Source organism: Molothrus ater, chromosome 3 (assembly GCF_012460135.2).
Source record: "Molothrus ater isolate BHLD 08-10-18 breed brown headed cowbird chromosome 3, BPBGC_Mater_1.1, whole genome shotgun sequence".
Lineage (NCBI taxonomy): Eukaryota > Metazoa > Chordata > Aves > Passeriformes > Icteridae > Molothrus > Molothrus ater.
In genome coordinates, this window is record NC_050480.2 from 8,029,610 (window position 1) to 8,045,757 (window position 16,148).

General features: G+C 37.5%; 1 protein-coding gene across 3 annotated transcripts in view; it reads left to right on the forward strand.

The window, feature by feature from the left end:
* KIF16B (kinesin family member 16B) overlaps window positions 1-16,148 on the forward strand; it is a 139,587-nt gene that overhangs the window by 80,900 nt on the left and 42,539 nt on the right. For all 3 annotated transcript variants that reach the window (XM_036381065.1, XM_054514391.1, XM_054514392.1), the window contains 4 exons: window positions 5,084-5,242; window positions 6,066-6,171; window positions 6,701-6,751; window positions 13,520-13,642. In XM_036381065.1, coding sequence (XP_036236958.1) covers window positions 5,084-5,242; window positions 6,066-6,171; window positions 6,701-6,751; window positions 13,520-13,642 — 439 coding nt within the window. The remainder of the gene's footprint in view (window positions 1-5,083; window positions 5,243-6,065; window positions 6,172-6,700; window positions 6,752-13,519; window positions 13,643-16,148) is intronic.

Here is a 16,148-nt window from a genome sequence, read left to right on the forward strand (position 1 = left end):
CAATACTTAAATTGTTTTACCTATGTAGAAAGCTCAGACATCCTTATGTTCTGCCCTTACAGCAAATGCACCATCTAACAACTTTGTTCTCTAAAATTATTTCTGTATAACATTTCATTTTCTTTATTAGTAACAAGTTAGATGTTTGTTCAGGACTGGGAGACTGTTACAGTAAACCTACAAACTGTCCCTCTCAGCTGGTGATATACTGAACCCTCCTGGTATTAAAAGTAAATGGGGCTAAATGTTTAATTTTTTAATAGCTCTGGTTTCAAGGAAAAATAAAAATAAGCTATATCCATGTAAAATTTGACGTTGCTTTTTAAGCTTATTGAAAAATACACAGAGGCTTTACTACTGCCCAGTGTGGTGACAGCCCCTTTTAGGCACATAAGCAATGTCATCAGTTATGCTCAAGATATCTTGTAGCATAACATTTAACCTAAGTATGGGAGGCTCGAAGAAAAGTCAGTCAGGTAGGGAAGGATCTTTCTCTGTCGAAGAAGAGGAAGAAATATTTTTTTTTTTTTTTTTTTTTTTTTGACCTGAGCAAAAATTCACCAAGATTAATGTGTTCAATCCCTGCAGAAGGTAAAACATGCAGAATTGCCATTTTTAAATGTGCTACCTGATTTGCTTATACGGGAGCTTTAAAACCTGTGACTGTCAGTGAAAAAAGGAAGTGTTTTTTTCTGAGGTAGCATTTGTCATATGTTTTTTAAATATTTCACTAATTTATCTGAATATTTTTTCATAAGCCCTTCAAACAGATGTGGAAAAACCACCTAAAAGAAGAAACTTGCTTATAGTCAGATTGAAGAGCTCTTCTGTATTCCATTCCTTTTAAACCATTATCAGAAGAGTTGCTCTATATAGGCTGTGTAGAGGTCACTTTTTCAACATTTATGGCTACATTGTCTGGCTTTTAGTTAAGCATTTTCAATACTGATTCATCATTTTGTGGAAATTGCCATTATTTTCCATAATTGTCGTGAACATAAAATCTCATTTTCTACACTAAGCATCTCACTTGACTGAAGTGAGGTATAGACAGCTGGAGGTTCTACAAAAATAGGGTTGTGTGATAAGTGAAAAAATATGTTGTCAGCCAGAAAACTGAGGTTTAGAGAAGATACCAAGGAAGTAAAAAGATATTTTTTCCCTCTTTTTTTCCTTGGTTTTTTTTTCTTGTTTACTTCAAAATCCTCTTTCACAGGCTAAATAAAACTTTGAAGTCTTTCAGTGAATAGCCCATGGGCCTGAATAATTCAATTCAGTATGTTTTTGTGAATGTAGAGGCAAGAAAAAAGATACATGAGAATATGTTAAACATTTCAGGCTGCTTACTGCTCTTTTGTTTGAGTTTACATTTCACAGTATATGATGCCATAGTAAGCATATGAATTATATATATTTCTTATTGTTTATCTAGATCCCATTATGTGATGATGTGCTCTGGTTCAGATCAGTGTTAACTATCTGAAAAGGTTTAAATGAAATAATCAGATCAGTGTTAACTATCTGAAAAGGTTTAAATGAAATAATCATTTAAAGTGCTATACAAGTGTAAGTCCATCATAACTAGGTACAATGTTTTTATTTGTTTGAATAATATGGAAGCTCAAAATTCTTTAACCTACAGATGTCTTGGTTTGAGATAACTCATTCCAGGGCATTCTCCTTTAAATTAACTCCTTTAAGAGTTCCAATAATCCCTTTCCACCAATAAGAAATTTAATAGCAGTGTCTCGGTTTGGAAAGACAGGTGCCTGCTGCAGAAGGCAGGAGACTCCCATGAAGTGGAGAATGTGAAACACCCTCCAAATTGCTATGAATTTTAAATTAAGGGGCTCTCAGGCAAAAAATATGGGAGCGGGAAATAACAGTTCTTATTAGGGAAGAAAATAAAAGGATAAAATAAACAATGCAGTAAACCAAAACAACACTGACAGAGTCAGAACACAACCTGACACCCTGTGGGTCAGGGTGTTGGTGGCAGTACCATTGGAATTGTGGCTGCAGCCCTCCTGGAGTGTCAGGTATGGTTCTGCTGGAGCAGGGGTCCTGTAGAAATGAGTGCAGTCTTCCTCTGAGGATCCAGTGGAAGAGGCAGCTGCAGTTCCTCTGGGAAATCCAGTGCACAAGCTGTGCTGGTGTTCCAGAATCTACAGATTATATCCAGGTAGGAATGCTTGGCTCCTCCCCCTGGGTGGAGCATCTCCCAGTGGGATGCTGTAGTTCTTATCAGTCATGCAGTGACACTCAATAGCCTCTTATCAACAGATGCTCCCCACCTCCCAGGGAGAGGGGTGGGTGTGGAAGAGATAAGGCAAACTGCCCACTTGACAAAAGACAACTGCCATACAGGTGGCAAATAGAATACATCTTGCCTTGCAATCTGGGACATAGCAGAAAGTGAAAAAGCATTAGTTTATGAAGAAAAAGAAAGCCAGTAGGCTGGGGGGGGGGAAAAGAAAATAACTGCTAGATACTGAACTGCTTGACCTCAGCACCCCAGTGAAACAAAAGGCAGAGCTAAAATACCTGTCCTGACAGGGCCCTGCTGGGACAGCTTCAGGCTGTGCAGGATGTGGTGACAAGGTTTGCCCTTTCCTCCCTCACTGCCTTCACTCCCTACTTCAGTTCCTGACTTGGAACCATGGGAACGTCCCTTGGGGAGCAGGATCATCCTACAAGGATGCAGGAATTGTCTGCAGGCCCCTGCAGTGCCTCGTGGCAGAGACACCCCAGGCCAGGGGGGCACATCTGGGCTGCTGTGTCTGGCTCTGGGGCTCCCTGTTCTGGGCAGTGAGGAGGAGCTGCAGAGGCTCTGCAGGACTGACAGGATGGGCTTTGGGAGGAGAAGCTGAGGGACCTGGGCTGCTGGAGCTCCTGAAGAGGAGGCCCAGGGCTTATCCTACAACTGCTCCAAGGGTGGTTTCAGACAATCACAGAATCAGCAAGGTTGGAACAGGCCATGGAAATCATCGAGTCCAACCTGTGCCCTGACACTGCCTTGTCTCCCCTGGGCCTCCTCCAGGATGAACAACCCCAGATCAGATCTGCTGGGAAGACAGGAGCCTCACAAAGCAGTTCCAGCAGCAGATGAAGAGCTTCCCCATGGCAAGGCACAGCAGGGCAGGCATGGCAGCTGGACTGAGGCCACTAAATGTGTCCTCTCCAAGGCTCAGGGTTGGTCAGCAGCAGCTTGGGCTGGAGCAGGACAATTCTGTTTCACTTCTCCCAGCAGATGCCCCCTGGTTTCCAGACAAGTGGCTGCAGAATTTGTTCTCAGGGCAGCTCAAACATTGCTGCTGCAGTTTCTCTGATCCAAGGAACAAAACAAACCAAAAAGGAAAGAAAAGGCTTTGCCTAAGTAGAGACCAAGCGGTCAGCAAAGGAAATACCATTCTGTGAAAAGCTGTGAAAAAATTCAGGTTGGGAACTTTTTAAAATGCCTGCACCCCCAATTCCACCAGACACTCAAGGTCTGTGGCTTCAGGGTCTTAAAAGACACAGTAACATTTTTTGGCCACAGATAATTATGGTATTTAATATCATTGTGAATCACCTCAAGACAACAGGGATTACTCCCAAAATGGTAATTTGAGGTTAACTTTAACTGGGATATATGCACACGTTTTGGCTTTACTGGCAGAGGTTTGGGGCATGAGAATGAACATAAAGCAGCTTTAGAGCCATCTTTGAGGCAAGTGGCAGGGCACAGTTCTGTGTCCTCACTGGTGGATGCAGCACAAGGCTGACTAAGTTTGTAGCTAGATAAGTAATGTCTTCTCCTAGTAGGATGTTTACAAACCAAGAGCTAAGCTTTGTTCCTTTAATGTAAATCTGATTTTTGTAGTTAAATTGATTTTCCATGGATGCAAACACTTTCCTATATACATAAGCCATCTTTCCTCCACTTACCCTCAGGACACAAGATTGTTTTGGTGCTAATCAAAAGAAATAGATGGCTTCTGGCAGTGCTGCAAAAAGCACTCTAAAACTGAAGTAACAATTCAGCCGAAGCCTCAGCATTCATCATCTATCTAATTTTCTCACTTAACCCCCAGGATGGAATATAGAGCTGCACTTCAGTTTAGATATATACAATTGTACAGAAGTGATAGAATCCCAGGTTTGCATAGTTTCTTCTGTTTTAGCAAGAACTTATTTTCTTTTATTATTTGATTTCTAAGTAACCTCTAGAAAAACAATTACTTTTAGAGACAAAAATTGTAATGAAAATGGGGAAGATTATTACTGTGTTACTAATCTAATGTCAGCTACTTTACAAGTGAAAAGGATGTTCTAAAGATTACTTTGTTGTAATATGATGAATATTGCAATAAGTGCTTCTTATTTCATACAAAATGCCTCCAGCATTTTTAGTCAGAAACACAGTACCCAATTTTACATGTTGTATTCTGTGCATAAATCTGGGTGGAACTGAATTTATTTGTTAAAGAAAGCAAGGAAGTTTCAAAAGATGATTTCTTAGCTGTATATATACAATAAGTACTAAATGTTTATTTTGTTAGTGAATTTTCAAAAACATATATACAGATGGAACAACTGGAAAATGTACATGTCTAGTACACAATTTAAAGATTTTCCTATGGAGAGGTTTTGCCACATCAATGTTTTGGGTTTTCTTTGGGGTTTTTTTGGTGCTGTATTGAATTTTTCATTTTTTCCCCTTTTGTTTCTTCATTTACTTTCACACTGGAAGATAATATCTGAGGTCATTGATAGATTTCTATAAAAATGATAATTTATTAATGTGATTCTAACAGATAGGTTAGGCTTTAGGAGTTAATATTTAATGTACAGATTTAGATGCCTCTTGTGATGGAAATTATTGAAGTTGTTTTATTTGACTTAATACTAGTCTTGGAATGTGGCTTTGAGCTGTCTCTATTTTCTATCTAAATGTGCTTAAGGGACAATTATGATTTTTAAACTTTCATTAGTATCTACAATCTTATGTACACGTATACCAGTGTAGGCACATTGCTTCCCATCAGACCTATTCAAATCAACTCTAAACCAAAGCAAATTACATGTTATGGTATCTTTATAGCCTGGACCAGGAAATTCAGCAGCTGAAGCAAAAAATATATGAGGGTGATGGAGCTCAGAAAGGAAACCATGGAATATTAGATGAGAGACTCTCCCATAGCACTTCCCCTGCCAGCCCAACAAAGGCACAGACATCTGCTGCCCCACTGGTTGATGAAAGGTAGGTGACCTGCATTCCTGCAATGGAATGCAAACAATAGCTTTAAAAAGAGATATTTTGAAAGACCGTTCTGCCAGGGTTGAATTTGATTTATATACTGGAAGACTGGTCTGGAAGTAAAATTGATGTTCTGCTGTAAGTAGCCAATAGCTTCAGCTGTTGCTCCTGTGCAGTTTGTTTTAGAATACAGGGTTGGGAAACTGTAGGCTGAAAGGTATTTAAATAGATTTTGAGTTTACAGTTACCTGTCTATATGGTTTTGCTTCATATATGCTTAAGGCAATGTAGTAAATTTAATTGTCTTAAACTTTTTTTAATAGGACAGCTGCCTGGCATCACTGAAATCTTTAATTTCCCTTGTTATACTTAGACATGGCAGTTGTTGCTGTCAGCTCTTGGAAGATTCCTTCTGTTTGAAGACCAAACCTTTGCTAGTGCAAGTTGCTGATACCACAGCAGCAGTGAAGGCAAGCTGTTAAATTACTGAAGATGCAACCCCAACCTTCTTTATTCTTCATCACTTGTAGCCTCACTGCCTCTCGTGTGTAGAGCTGCACTCACAGCAGTGGCTGAACCTGTGCTCTAGTCATTTGTTTAAGTAATAACAATTTTTTAACCTTTACTGGTTAGATAAGCACTCGTTCAAAAGTCAGTGTTCCTTCCTTAAGGAGGGATAAAATGGGTCTAACATTAAGCCTGCCAATTAAGAGCTGTGCAGTACTTACGGGTTAGAAGCATTTCAAAGAGCCTTTTAGTCTGTCTTGATTTTTATGTAAAATATACTATTTTTCCATACATACACACACTTTTCTGTATCTTAAAGGATAAATGCCTTTATTGAACAAGAAGTGCAGAGAAGGCTCCAGAATATTCATTATAAAGCTGAGGATAATCATGTTAGTGCTTCCTGGTCTACAGAAAGTTTCAAGGTGAGCAAAAATGGGTGGGAGATCCTGACCTTCAATGGATCGTGTCTAACCACTGATTTAGTTTTGTTGTTCAGTAATTTCTATGTTTTCCTGTGTTTACTTATTCTTAATTTACCAAAAAACTTTAAAAGAAGTAAACAGTGAATGAGGTAAAAGTTTTTAAATTTTAATCATATATTTATTTCCAGTGGCATTTTTATGTTGCATTCTGCTTTTTTTTTGGCAGGAAAGAGTGTGTAAATGACAATAAGAAGCTTGCAAATAAAATCTTCATTTTATGTCAGAAAAGATTTAACTGATGAAAATTAAGATTCTTCTGGATGGAATTTCATACTTACAAACAAATGCCTATTCAAAAACTGGTGATCTAATCATCCAAAGAGTGGATTGATTGACTTCTAAGCCAGTTGTTTAATAAATATTGATTGTTATTTTTGTCTATTTAATGTCTCTTCCTCTAGTACTTTTGAATTAACTTATACAAGAAAGGCACTTTTTAATAACCTCCTGCACCTTTTTTTGTGCTTAGGACAATGAGAGGCACAATAACAGCACTATTCAACGCAAGTTGAAGTATGAGGTAGGTCATAATTTGTCAGAATGAAATGCTTGTCTTAAATTATGGCATGCCCTGTAATTAAATTTCATCATGTTTAGCTGCATAATTAGAATTTTGAATTCACAGCAAGATTAATGGCTAACAGAGATGGAGGTGCATCTTACCAGCTGGAATCAAAGTGATTTTCTTTTAGATTGTACTTAGCTCTTCCTTGTTTGAAAGGTGTGGTGTTAGGCTGGATCGTTCTTCATTGTTTTGCCATGATTCTGAATTTGGAATAGTATCCCTTTCATTATTTTTAGAGGAGAAAAGTGTTTAATGAGCATTGAATTAAATTTAATTTAATTCAATGATTGTCTGAATTCAGAATACACATAACATTTTTGACTCTCAATGAACTGCTGTGAGGGTGTCTGTAAGGTAGCAAAAGGAACCAGGCAGGCTGTGTGTGTCCTGAAGGATTCATGTATATGTGTGTTATTCATGTATTAAATCTATAAATACATTATATTGTATAATGTATAAATACATTATAAATATGTATTATTAATATTTATAAATATTCATAAATACATGTATTTATGTATTTTTAAACTGATGCTCAGACCCCTCACCATATTTAGTTGTCTAAGTGCTGCTTGTAGCACAGTTATAGTCTTGGTGAGTAAATCCTAGGTACCTTCATGGATTTAAACTGTAACAACAGAAGGGCTGCAGCACCTCAATCTTGTACTTCTTTTGACTTTTACACTGATGTTTTTCAGCTGTGTTGGACTTTTTGCACTCTGTTGGCTCATATGGGATTACTTTTTTTGTGCTTGTGTGGGGAAAAAAATTGAGGGATTAGAAGTTTCTGCATTGCCTGTTGACTTTCCTGGGGTTTTTGAGCAAAGCATATATAAAGCAAGTGAAATGGATACTGTACAAAGAAAAAGCAGGGGTGGGTTGAAAAGATGAACTGTTCCTCATCAGATCTCAATCACTGCTATTGGGTTTTTGAGAGACAGAGAGATTGTACCAATTTTGAATGGTTGTATAAATCTATCAAAATCAATCCTCAGTTAAAGAAATGTTTTGGTCAGGAGACTTTACAAAGAGATTTTTATTTTCTTGTTTTGGAATTTTTAACAGAAAAGTTAACAGTGGCAGCCACACAATGGCTTTCCACTTCTGTCTAAAGATGGCAATTGTGCTTCAGAGTTGTGTGGAGAAAATGCAGGAGCAAGAGACCATAAGAAACAGAAGGCATATACAGAAATGCTGGATTTATTTTCCAGTTCTGGATGACATTCCTCCCCTTGTACATCAGAGAAGGCATTTCAGAATGAAGGCATAACTCAGAGCAGGAGAGCTTTGCATGTCATTGTGACATTAGAAGTAGTTTAATTCACTCTAAAGGTGCTAATACTTTGAAGAGTGAGAATGTTCTGTATCAGAATGTTTTATCTACTTCTTTACATAGTTCTGACTTTATTAATGTTGCCTATTCACTCCACAAGGTTGAAAATTTCAATCATATTGGTGATAAAATAATTACTTCTCCAGATTGTGAGAGCTCAAGAACTGAATCTGATTATTCCCACTTGAAACAGATTTCTTCTGCAGGATCCTTAATGGGTGCTGAATGAGCAAACTGGCTTCAGCATATTGTGCCTTTTCTTTTCTCAGTCTAATGTGCATTCTGAAACAAAAACTTAGAAAGAAACAGCCCATTAAAGACAGTGCAACCAATAGATGAAGACCAATCTAGTAATTCTCAGCTTCCAGCACACAGTGCCTCTGATTTGGTTTCTTTTAGGTCAATAACTTCTTGTTTTGATGCAAGACCAGAATATGCTTCCAGTTTGGGATATTTTTTCACTCAGCTTTCTTGCTTTTACAAAGATACCAGTAGTCAGCTGGTCAGCAGTGCAGTGGTTTCTAAACAGATTAAGGAGTTAGGAAGTTTGTGTGATGCAAGTGAGAGATGTGCCCAAGCAATATCATTAATAAAAAATCTGTCATTTATAAGAAACTTGCAAGTAAATGTGTTCCTCAAGTCAGGCATGAATCAAGACATATCCCACACTGGTGGTGCTGCTAAAGATCATACTGAAAATGTCATTCAGCCTGCATCCCCCATCCAAGAGGCTGTCACAGTGAGCATAAGCATGGACATCTCTGATGCTTTTGTGAGAAAACCCCCTGAAGAATTTGCATGCCATTGGGAAAAAAAGAGCTAGAAAACAGTTTAGTGTTACAACAGAACTTTGTGCATTTTCCTGATTTTTTTTGGAACTTCAGGTCTGTTCTCTGGAAAAGGTACTGGAATTTTTCATCTGTGCTTTACCTCAGATTTCTGTTAGGGTTGATGAGTTGAAAGGTGTCTGTTGGCAGTTGCAGAAAACCAGACCCAGAACCTGCTTGCTTGCTCTTGTTGGGTTCCACTCTGTCTGTTGTTATTTTGTCAGCTGAACAAGGCACCTGCCAGAGTTCCTTGGCAGTATCCCAAGGTTCCTATCAGCACTATAAAGGAGATTCAAGTTGGCTTTGCTGGACAGAATATTCGACTTCTGTGTTCTGCTGAAGATGGTTTACTCACAATATTTATCTATAACAAACACTTCACTCAAAAAATTTGCAGTGACATGAGAAGTTTGATTATTACAGTTAGATTGTTTGGATGATGATGTTTATTTAAATAAATTTCAGCTCTTGAAAGATGATTTGATGCAGATTTCACTGGACTGGACTTCTATTATAAATAATTGGTTTTTTCAAATGGAGTACAATTGCCCTGTAAATTTCCAATTGAGTTAGCTGACCTGGTTTGCTTACTCTATGAAAATATGGGAAGTATTAAACCTTCATTAGGTGACATTCACATACTGCTGTCTACATCAGTGAATGTAGACTGTGCTGAGCAGGCTGTGTATAGGAGTCTTGTTTTTACAACTCCTCATATAGGTCTCTTAAAGGAAGATAATGTCTTTTTTTCTGCACCTAACATTTTGGATGCTTCATGGCAGTGATCACAATTTGACAGCCTTTGGTTGTACAGTTTGAATGATACCCATTGTGCAGTTTTGCCAGACAAAGAGAAGTGCATATAAATTGAGCTTGTGTTTTCTAAAAGGAGCAAGGTTGGACCTGATTCAGGAATTGTTTCTTCTAAATACTGTGAAAAAGAAATAAATACTCTCCTGACAGTCATCCTATCAATTCTTCAAAGCAGTTTGCATATCCCTTTGGAAATCTGGAAATTAACATTCAGTTCAAGTGAAGAAGCCATTTGGCTAATTATGCATTTGACTAGGTATTGAAATCCAAAAGAGTTTAGATACATTCAAAATAAAAGGCTAATAAACGTTGATAAAATCCTTCCCCCCCCCCGCTTTTTTTTTTAATCAATAGAGAAAAGGGACCTTTGAGCTCTAAAGGAATACCCCAGACTGTGGAAACACATCTAAACAGTAATAATTATTAATTGAGTGCTTCCATTTTGTACATCTCTGATATGCTGTACATACAGTTCCTTGGGAAAGTGAGGAAATTAAATGCTTCTATGTTATATGGTAGGTGGATGAATACTATAATCACAGCTCTGTCTTATGATTTCCATTTTGGCTGTGTTTTGTAGTTCCTTCCAAATACTATCTATCTTCATTAATGTTTTCTCTATTCCTCCTTGGTTGTCTTTTCCTTAATCTTTTTGATAATCTTTGTTTTTCATGCTCCTCATTTATTTACTTCATGCCCTTGATCTCAATATTTCAAAACATCTGCAGATTTTTTTAATCTTACTTTCAATTTATACTCTTAATACTATATATGTTGACAGCTTTTATATGTTGCAATTTTGGGAATATTAGCATTGACAATTCTCTTCCTCTTCAGAGTTTTACATTTAATGTTTATTGCACTTTCTTATCAAAATTTGTCACAAGTGCAAAAGGAGTTGTGCTTTAAATAGCATTTCAAGCTTTGGTGGTGCTGCTGTGGCAAGACAGATGTTTTGGGGTCTGCCATCTGTGAGCACGTTTCTCATGCTCCAGCTAGGTAGTCGACACCTGGGGACACACTGCCTGACAGATGGAGTGAATTTAACTCTGTCCATGTAATGTTCTTGGCCTTACTTTCATCATCCTCTGCTTGCTTACTGATGGGCTTGTTGGTGCTGTGAGATTGCCTCTTTTACAGTCTTTCTGTTATTACATCCCAAGAAAAAATGGAGCTGTTGGACATTAATAGAATATGTCCATTAGTCAAGGCTTTCCCCTAGCTTAGGAGGAGGGGTATTTTACCAGTTAACCCCTGTCAGATGTTCTAATAATAAATAAGCTGTTGTCTCCTATCTTTTGTTTCTACCCTTATAAGAGGAGCTGAATATCTTTTGAATCCTGTTGCTTGAATATGCCATCTGCCTTGTTTGAGGAAGATGGTTCTTGGCAGAAAAACCAGTGGTATCTCATCTGAAATTCTAAATGATGTTAGCATATTGCCAAGCAGAGGTGAAATCTACCACACAGAGTTAGACTTCAGTCTCTCTCCTAGTATAAGAACATTTCCCATTTGTTTTTACCATATGTTAGGACATGATAATGTAACTCACATAGGATTTAAAAAGAAATAGCTTGCATTGGGTAGGGAAGTTATGTCTAGAAGGATGAGCACTTGTTTGGATAAAGAGTTATGGGGGTTTTTATTGTTACATTTCTACTTCCTTGAGGAAGTCCAAAAATGAGCAAAATGTGTCATGTTATTTTGAGGTATTGTGGGGTATTTTTTGACAAAGAATGTGTACACAAATGAGTAGACAGAATAATATCACCATGTCAGTCCTGCTCAGGAGTGGCTCCCTCATTGACCATCACTATGAGATTTCTTCTGGGCCTTGCCCAAAGTCAGCCTTGAGTGGCACTACCTGAGAGAACTGTCTTGATCAGGGCTGTTAAAGGAAATCAGTCTCTGAAACCAGTGTTTTTTCTGATTATACTCCAAAGTTAAATGTTTGTGCATTTTGTGTTTCCCAATAATGCTTTTTCTCTTCTGTGCTTTTTAAAAAATCTAACTCAGTGAGCACTCTGCAATTTCATGAAACAGAAATTCATAGCAGTGTATTTTATTCTAATACTTCTGCTATTTTTACTATGTGAAGTAAAAATAAAGACGATTGTTTATGAATATCAAAGCATTATTTAATGTATTAGGGTGCATTTTTCCTCAACATTTTGTGTTTGAGATTGTTTTTCTCTATTAGCTGTTTGTAATAGCTCTCTGAAAATGACTGTCAATAAATTACACGTTGACAGAGGTGGCTTTAAGAGTGGCTTTACGATTTTATTGCTATTTTAAAACAGATGAGGTTGTTTTCAGGGGAATGAACTTCTCTTTTCCCCCAAGGAAAGAGCAGCTTACATTTCAGTGCTCCAGAAATGAGTTTTAGCTGAAAAGCTGGTAACGTGGGCAGTAATTACAGAAGAGCAAAATGGACAGGAGACAATATTTCTTGTGAAAACAAAGGTTGCTAAAAATATTTTTCCATTCAAACATAAACTTTTTTATAGTTTCTTAAAAAAAAAGTTTGTGGTAAATATACTCTAGATTAACTCAGTGTAATAAAAATTCACTTTCTTTGTTTTATTAATGCTAATGTTAAGGGAAATTACATTGTCATTTATAATTGACTGGCAATGTAATAACAGCCTCCTCTTCTTGAGAGCCATGATGATGTCAAAGGCTGTCTGTAAGAGGCAGAGATGTTTGTGAATGAGTTTCAAATCCTTCTCCAGCTCCTACACAGTCTTACATGTACTGGAAGTCGCCAGGAGTTGCTACAAAGAAGATGAATGTTGAGAATAAAGTTACAGCTCAAGTGATGGATAGCAGTGCTAAATACAAATATATAACACAGTCATGACTGTGAAGTGATTGTTTTTCAATCTTTTTGGTTGTTAACTTATATTTGTCATGCTGCTGTTATTTTTTGAAGTGCCAGTTCATTAAGGTTTTCAGACCAAATATGTTCAATGGAGCAAGTAGAGGACTTCCTTTAAGGCAGTTTTTCTGCTTTTTCCCTCTGAATGCTTATGCTCCTTTTGGGCATAGTGACTGCAAAGCATTAATCTTTTCAGTTGCAGAAATGTTTTCTTTTTGGCATAATTTCAGAGTTACATATTCCATCTGGCTGTCAGAGAAATGAGCCCTCATTGGAAGTAAATTTTTAGGTTGTTTTGTTCAGACTGTGCAAATTTATCATAGTTGAGTTTTCTGGGATTCCAATATGATTAAAAAAATAGTAGGAAACTATTTTGACTGTGGATTGCTTATTTAATTATAAAATGGGTTTGAACTTTTAAAGTTTAAGAGCTTTCTGAATTGCCTAGACCCCTGCAGCTTTGCATGATATTTTAAACATTTTTTATAAAAGATAGAGATGTATAAAAATTAGAGCTAACTGTGAAAACTTGATTAATACACTGATTTTTCTGAAAGGATTGTAATAAAAAGTCTTCTGCTTTCCCTTGGTTTTGGTATCTAAGCTGAAAATGCCTTTTCAAATAAAGGAATATTTTTAATACACTTCACATGAATTTTTGTATGCATTAAAATATGCTAGGGTTTGCTTATAAGACAAGAGCCACTTTGTTTTCAAATAATTCCTTCATTTTAGAAGTAATTTCTACCTCCTCTTTGCCTGCTCCTCTGACCAAGAACACATTCTCCTTTTCAGTGAAGTTCTTTTCTTTTTTTCCTTGTGTAGTGATTTTGGTTTTCCTTTCTTCTCCCTATTTGGTATGTGCATGAAAGAGGATGGTCTGTCGTTCCCTGGGAGCAAATCCAGATGACCTAAAGGACCCAATCAAAATTAGTATCCCACGGTATGTCCTGTGTGGGCAGGGCAAGGATGAGCACTATGAGTTTGAAATAAAGGTAAGTGCTTATCATTTGCTTTCCTTTAATGCTTTCCTTCCACTAAGTGCAGTTTTTGGTTCTCCTTGTCTCAGTACTGTTAAATAAGAGAGATGGGAAGAATGCACAGTAGAGGACACTATAAAGACAAGTGTTTTCCAAGTGGGTTGATTGTGCAGAGGAGGATGGAGGCCAAACTCTTGGTGTGAGCAGTTCCAGAGCCAATGTCAGTTCAATTTGAAGAGTTCCAGAGATGAGGATTAAATGCATATTGGTTAGAGGAAAGCCCTTTACTGAGATGCAAGTGTCAGCTGTAGAAAAGGCTTAGACTTGAAAGATTTACCTGAAATAATGAAAGCATAAAAGCTTTATTTAAGTATTTTGCACATATGCAAGACAAAGGCTTGATTCCTTTCACACTCTCTTTGGTGTTCTGATTCTTCCCACTCTGCATTTCCAAGGTGTTGCTTCTCCAAACTATCAGTTGATTTTCTGAGTAGAAATGCTGGGGGAAAAAAGCATATTAATTTTGTTTCCTCTGGTATGCAGCCAGTGTTTTTTCCAAGCAAGATCTAAAGTCTAATTGGAAATGTGCTCTCAATGTGTGTGGACATATGTGTAGCATAACTGATGCACATGGCATCCGAGACAGAACTGGCAGCCTCCTTTCCTGAATGTGCTGCCAGATGCTTCATTAGCTGCTGTGAGGTGGAGGAGTGACCTTCCTCACAGGGCAAAGGACCATTTTTGAACTGTGCTCTCTTTTGAAAAGGCTTTTATTAAGATGGGCAGTCTTAGCTTTGTTTTTGCTAATTAAATTTATCATTTTGAAACATACCATGCTATTTTTGGGTGGAATGCCTCCTTTTGCCTGTTGAACTTTGATTTTCTTGGGGCTAGTGAAAGCCTGGAGCCAGGGAGATGCTGAGAGATGAGTAAGTGTACATGAAACGTCCCCAGGGACTCTTCTACTCAATTTTCAGCACACAGGATTTACTAGACTAGCTAATGGTTAGTGAAGATGGCTAAAGTGAAAATGCAGCTTCTGTTGGTGGACTTCTTTTCCAGGTATTCTCCCTTCATCAGTAAAACCCAGGTAAGCCTCTACAAGATCTTAGCATGAAGGAGCAGTTGGAAGACCACGTGCAGTTTGGCAGTTTGGGGAATGTTTCTTATAGTCATTCCTCACATGAATCAATCTAATGAAAAAGCTAGTGCTTTTTCCTTTCCCTCCAGCTCTCTGTGTCACACTGGATTGCTCCTGCTGTAGTCAGGATTTAGCTCCATGCTACAATCCACAGACCTTCCACAAACTTTTTTCTTTTAAATGTTGTCCATGCAGAGCTCCCAGCTCTACTTTGATCTGTATTAATCTCTAGAAGCTCCTACAGTTATTCTGTAGAAAATTAGAACACCTGAAATAGTAGGTTTGTACATTTTTTTTGCCTTAAAAATCAGGAAAATGTGGCAGAGGGAGGAGACTAAATGTACCTACCTATTCATTTAATCTCTTCCTCATAGGTCAGAATACCATGTCAGCTGTCAAAATAATTCCTGATTTCAACCTTACTTCACTTAGTTCAAGTTTATTTTCAGGTCATCTGAAATATATGTCAGTTGTGGGAAAGGACTGAGGTGTTGCTAGCCCCATTTTCTTTTCTAGGTCCTAAATAAGCTTTCTTCAGCAAGGTTCCTCTTGCTTTTGGGAAAATGGATTGCTGACCTGTCTGCATGTCATAGCACTTTGGAACCTGACAAAGTGACAAGTGATGATTGAGTGGAATTTTAAGATAGTCCCCAAAACTGTGAATTCTAGGTATCTCAGAGGTATTTTCTTCAACAGATGTTTCTAGTCATTGTGCTTGTAGTTAAATCCTGCATATTGTTATACAGAGCAACAAATGTAATGCATTTCTGTATATAACAAATATATTAATTTCTCCTTGTGACATGCAGTAGTAAAGATGATTTTGTTAAATGCCAGAAGAGAGAGAATGAGTTCCACTTTCCTTGGCAGCTTCATGATCAATTCATAGGTCTTTCAACCCTAACATATTATCAGTAATAATTTGTTTTAGTGCAGGGTAAGCATCTTGTTGGTATAGACATGTATGGGAATAGGCCAGCAGGATGTTCTGTCCACTCAGGTTCTTCCATACAGATCCTAATTAAAGATGTTGAGTGAGTCCTACAAGAACTGACTGGAGAGAATTCAAAATAGGAAGAAAGTGATACTTTATTAGAGCTAAGACAGCATCTTCATTTTGCAGCAGGAATATGTCATGGAGCTTTTTGTGCTAGTCTACTATTAAGTATTCTGTAAGAATTGATTCATTTCCAAAAAAGCTTCCATCTGAGTGACAGTTTTATGTGTTGTCTTTAAAGACATGATGAAACAGTAATACCTTAATCAGGTCTAAACATATTTATGCTAGAGCTAAATTAGTATGCCAGAGAACTATTCATGTATTTCCCCCCCTTCCTTTCATGTTTAGACAAGGCTGTGCTAGAAACAGTGTGGGAAGAG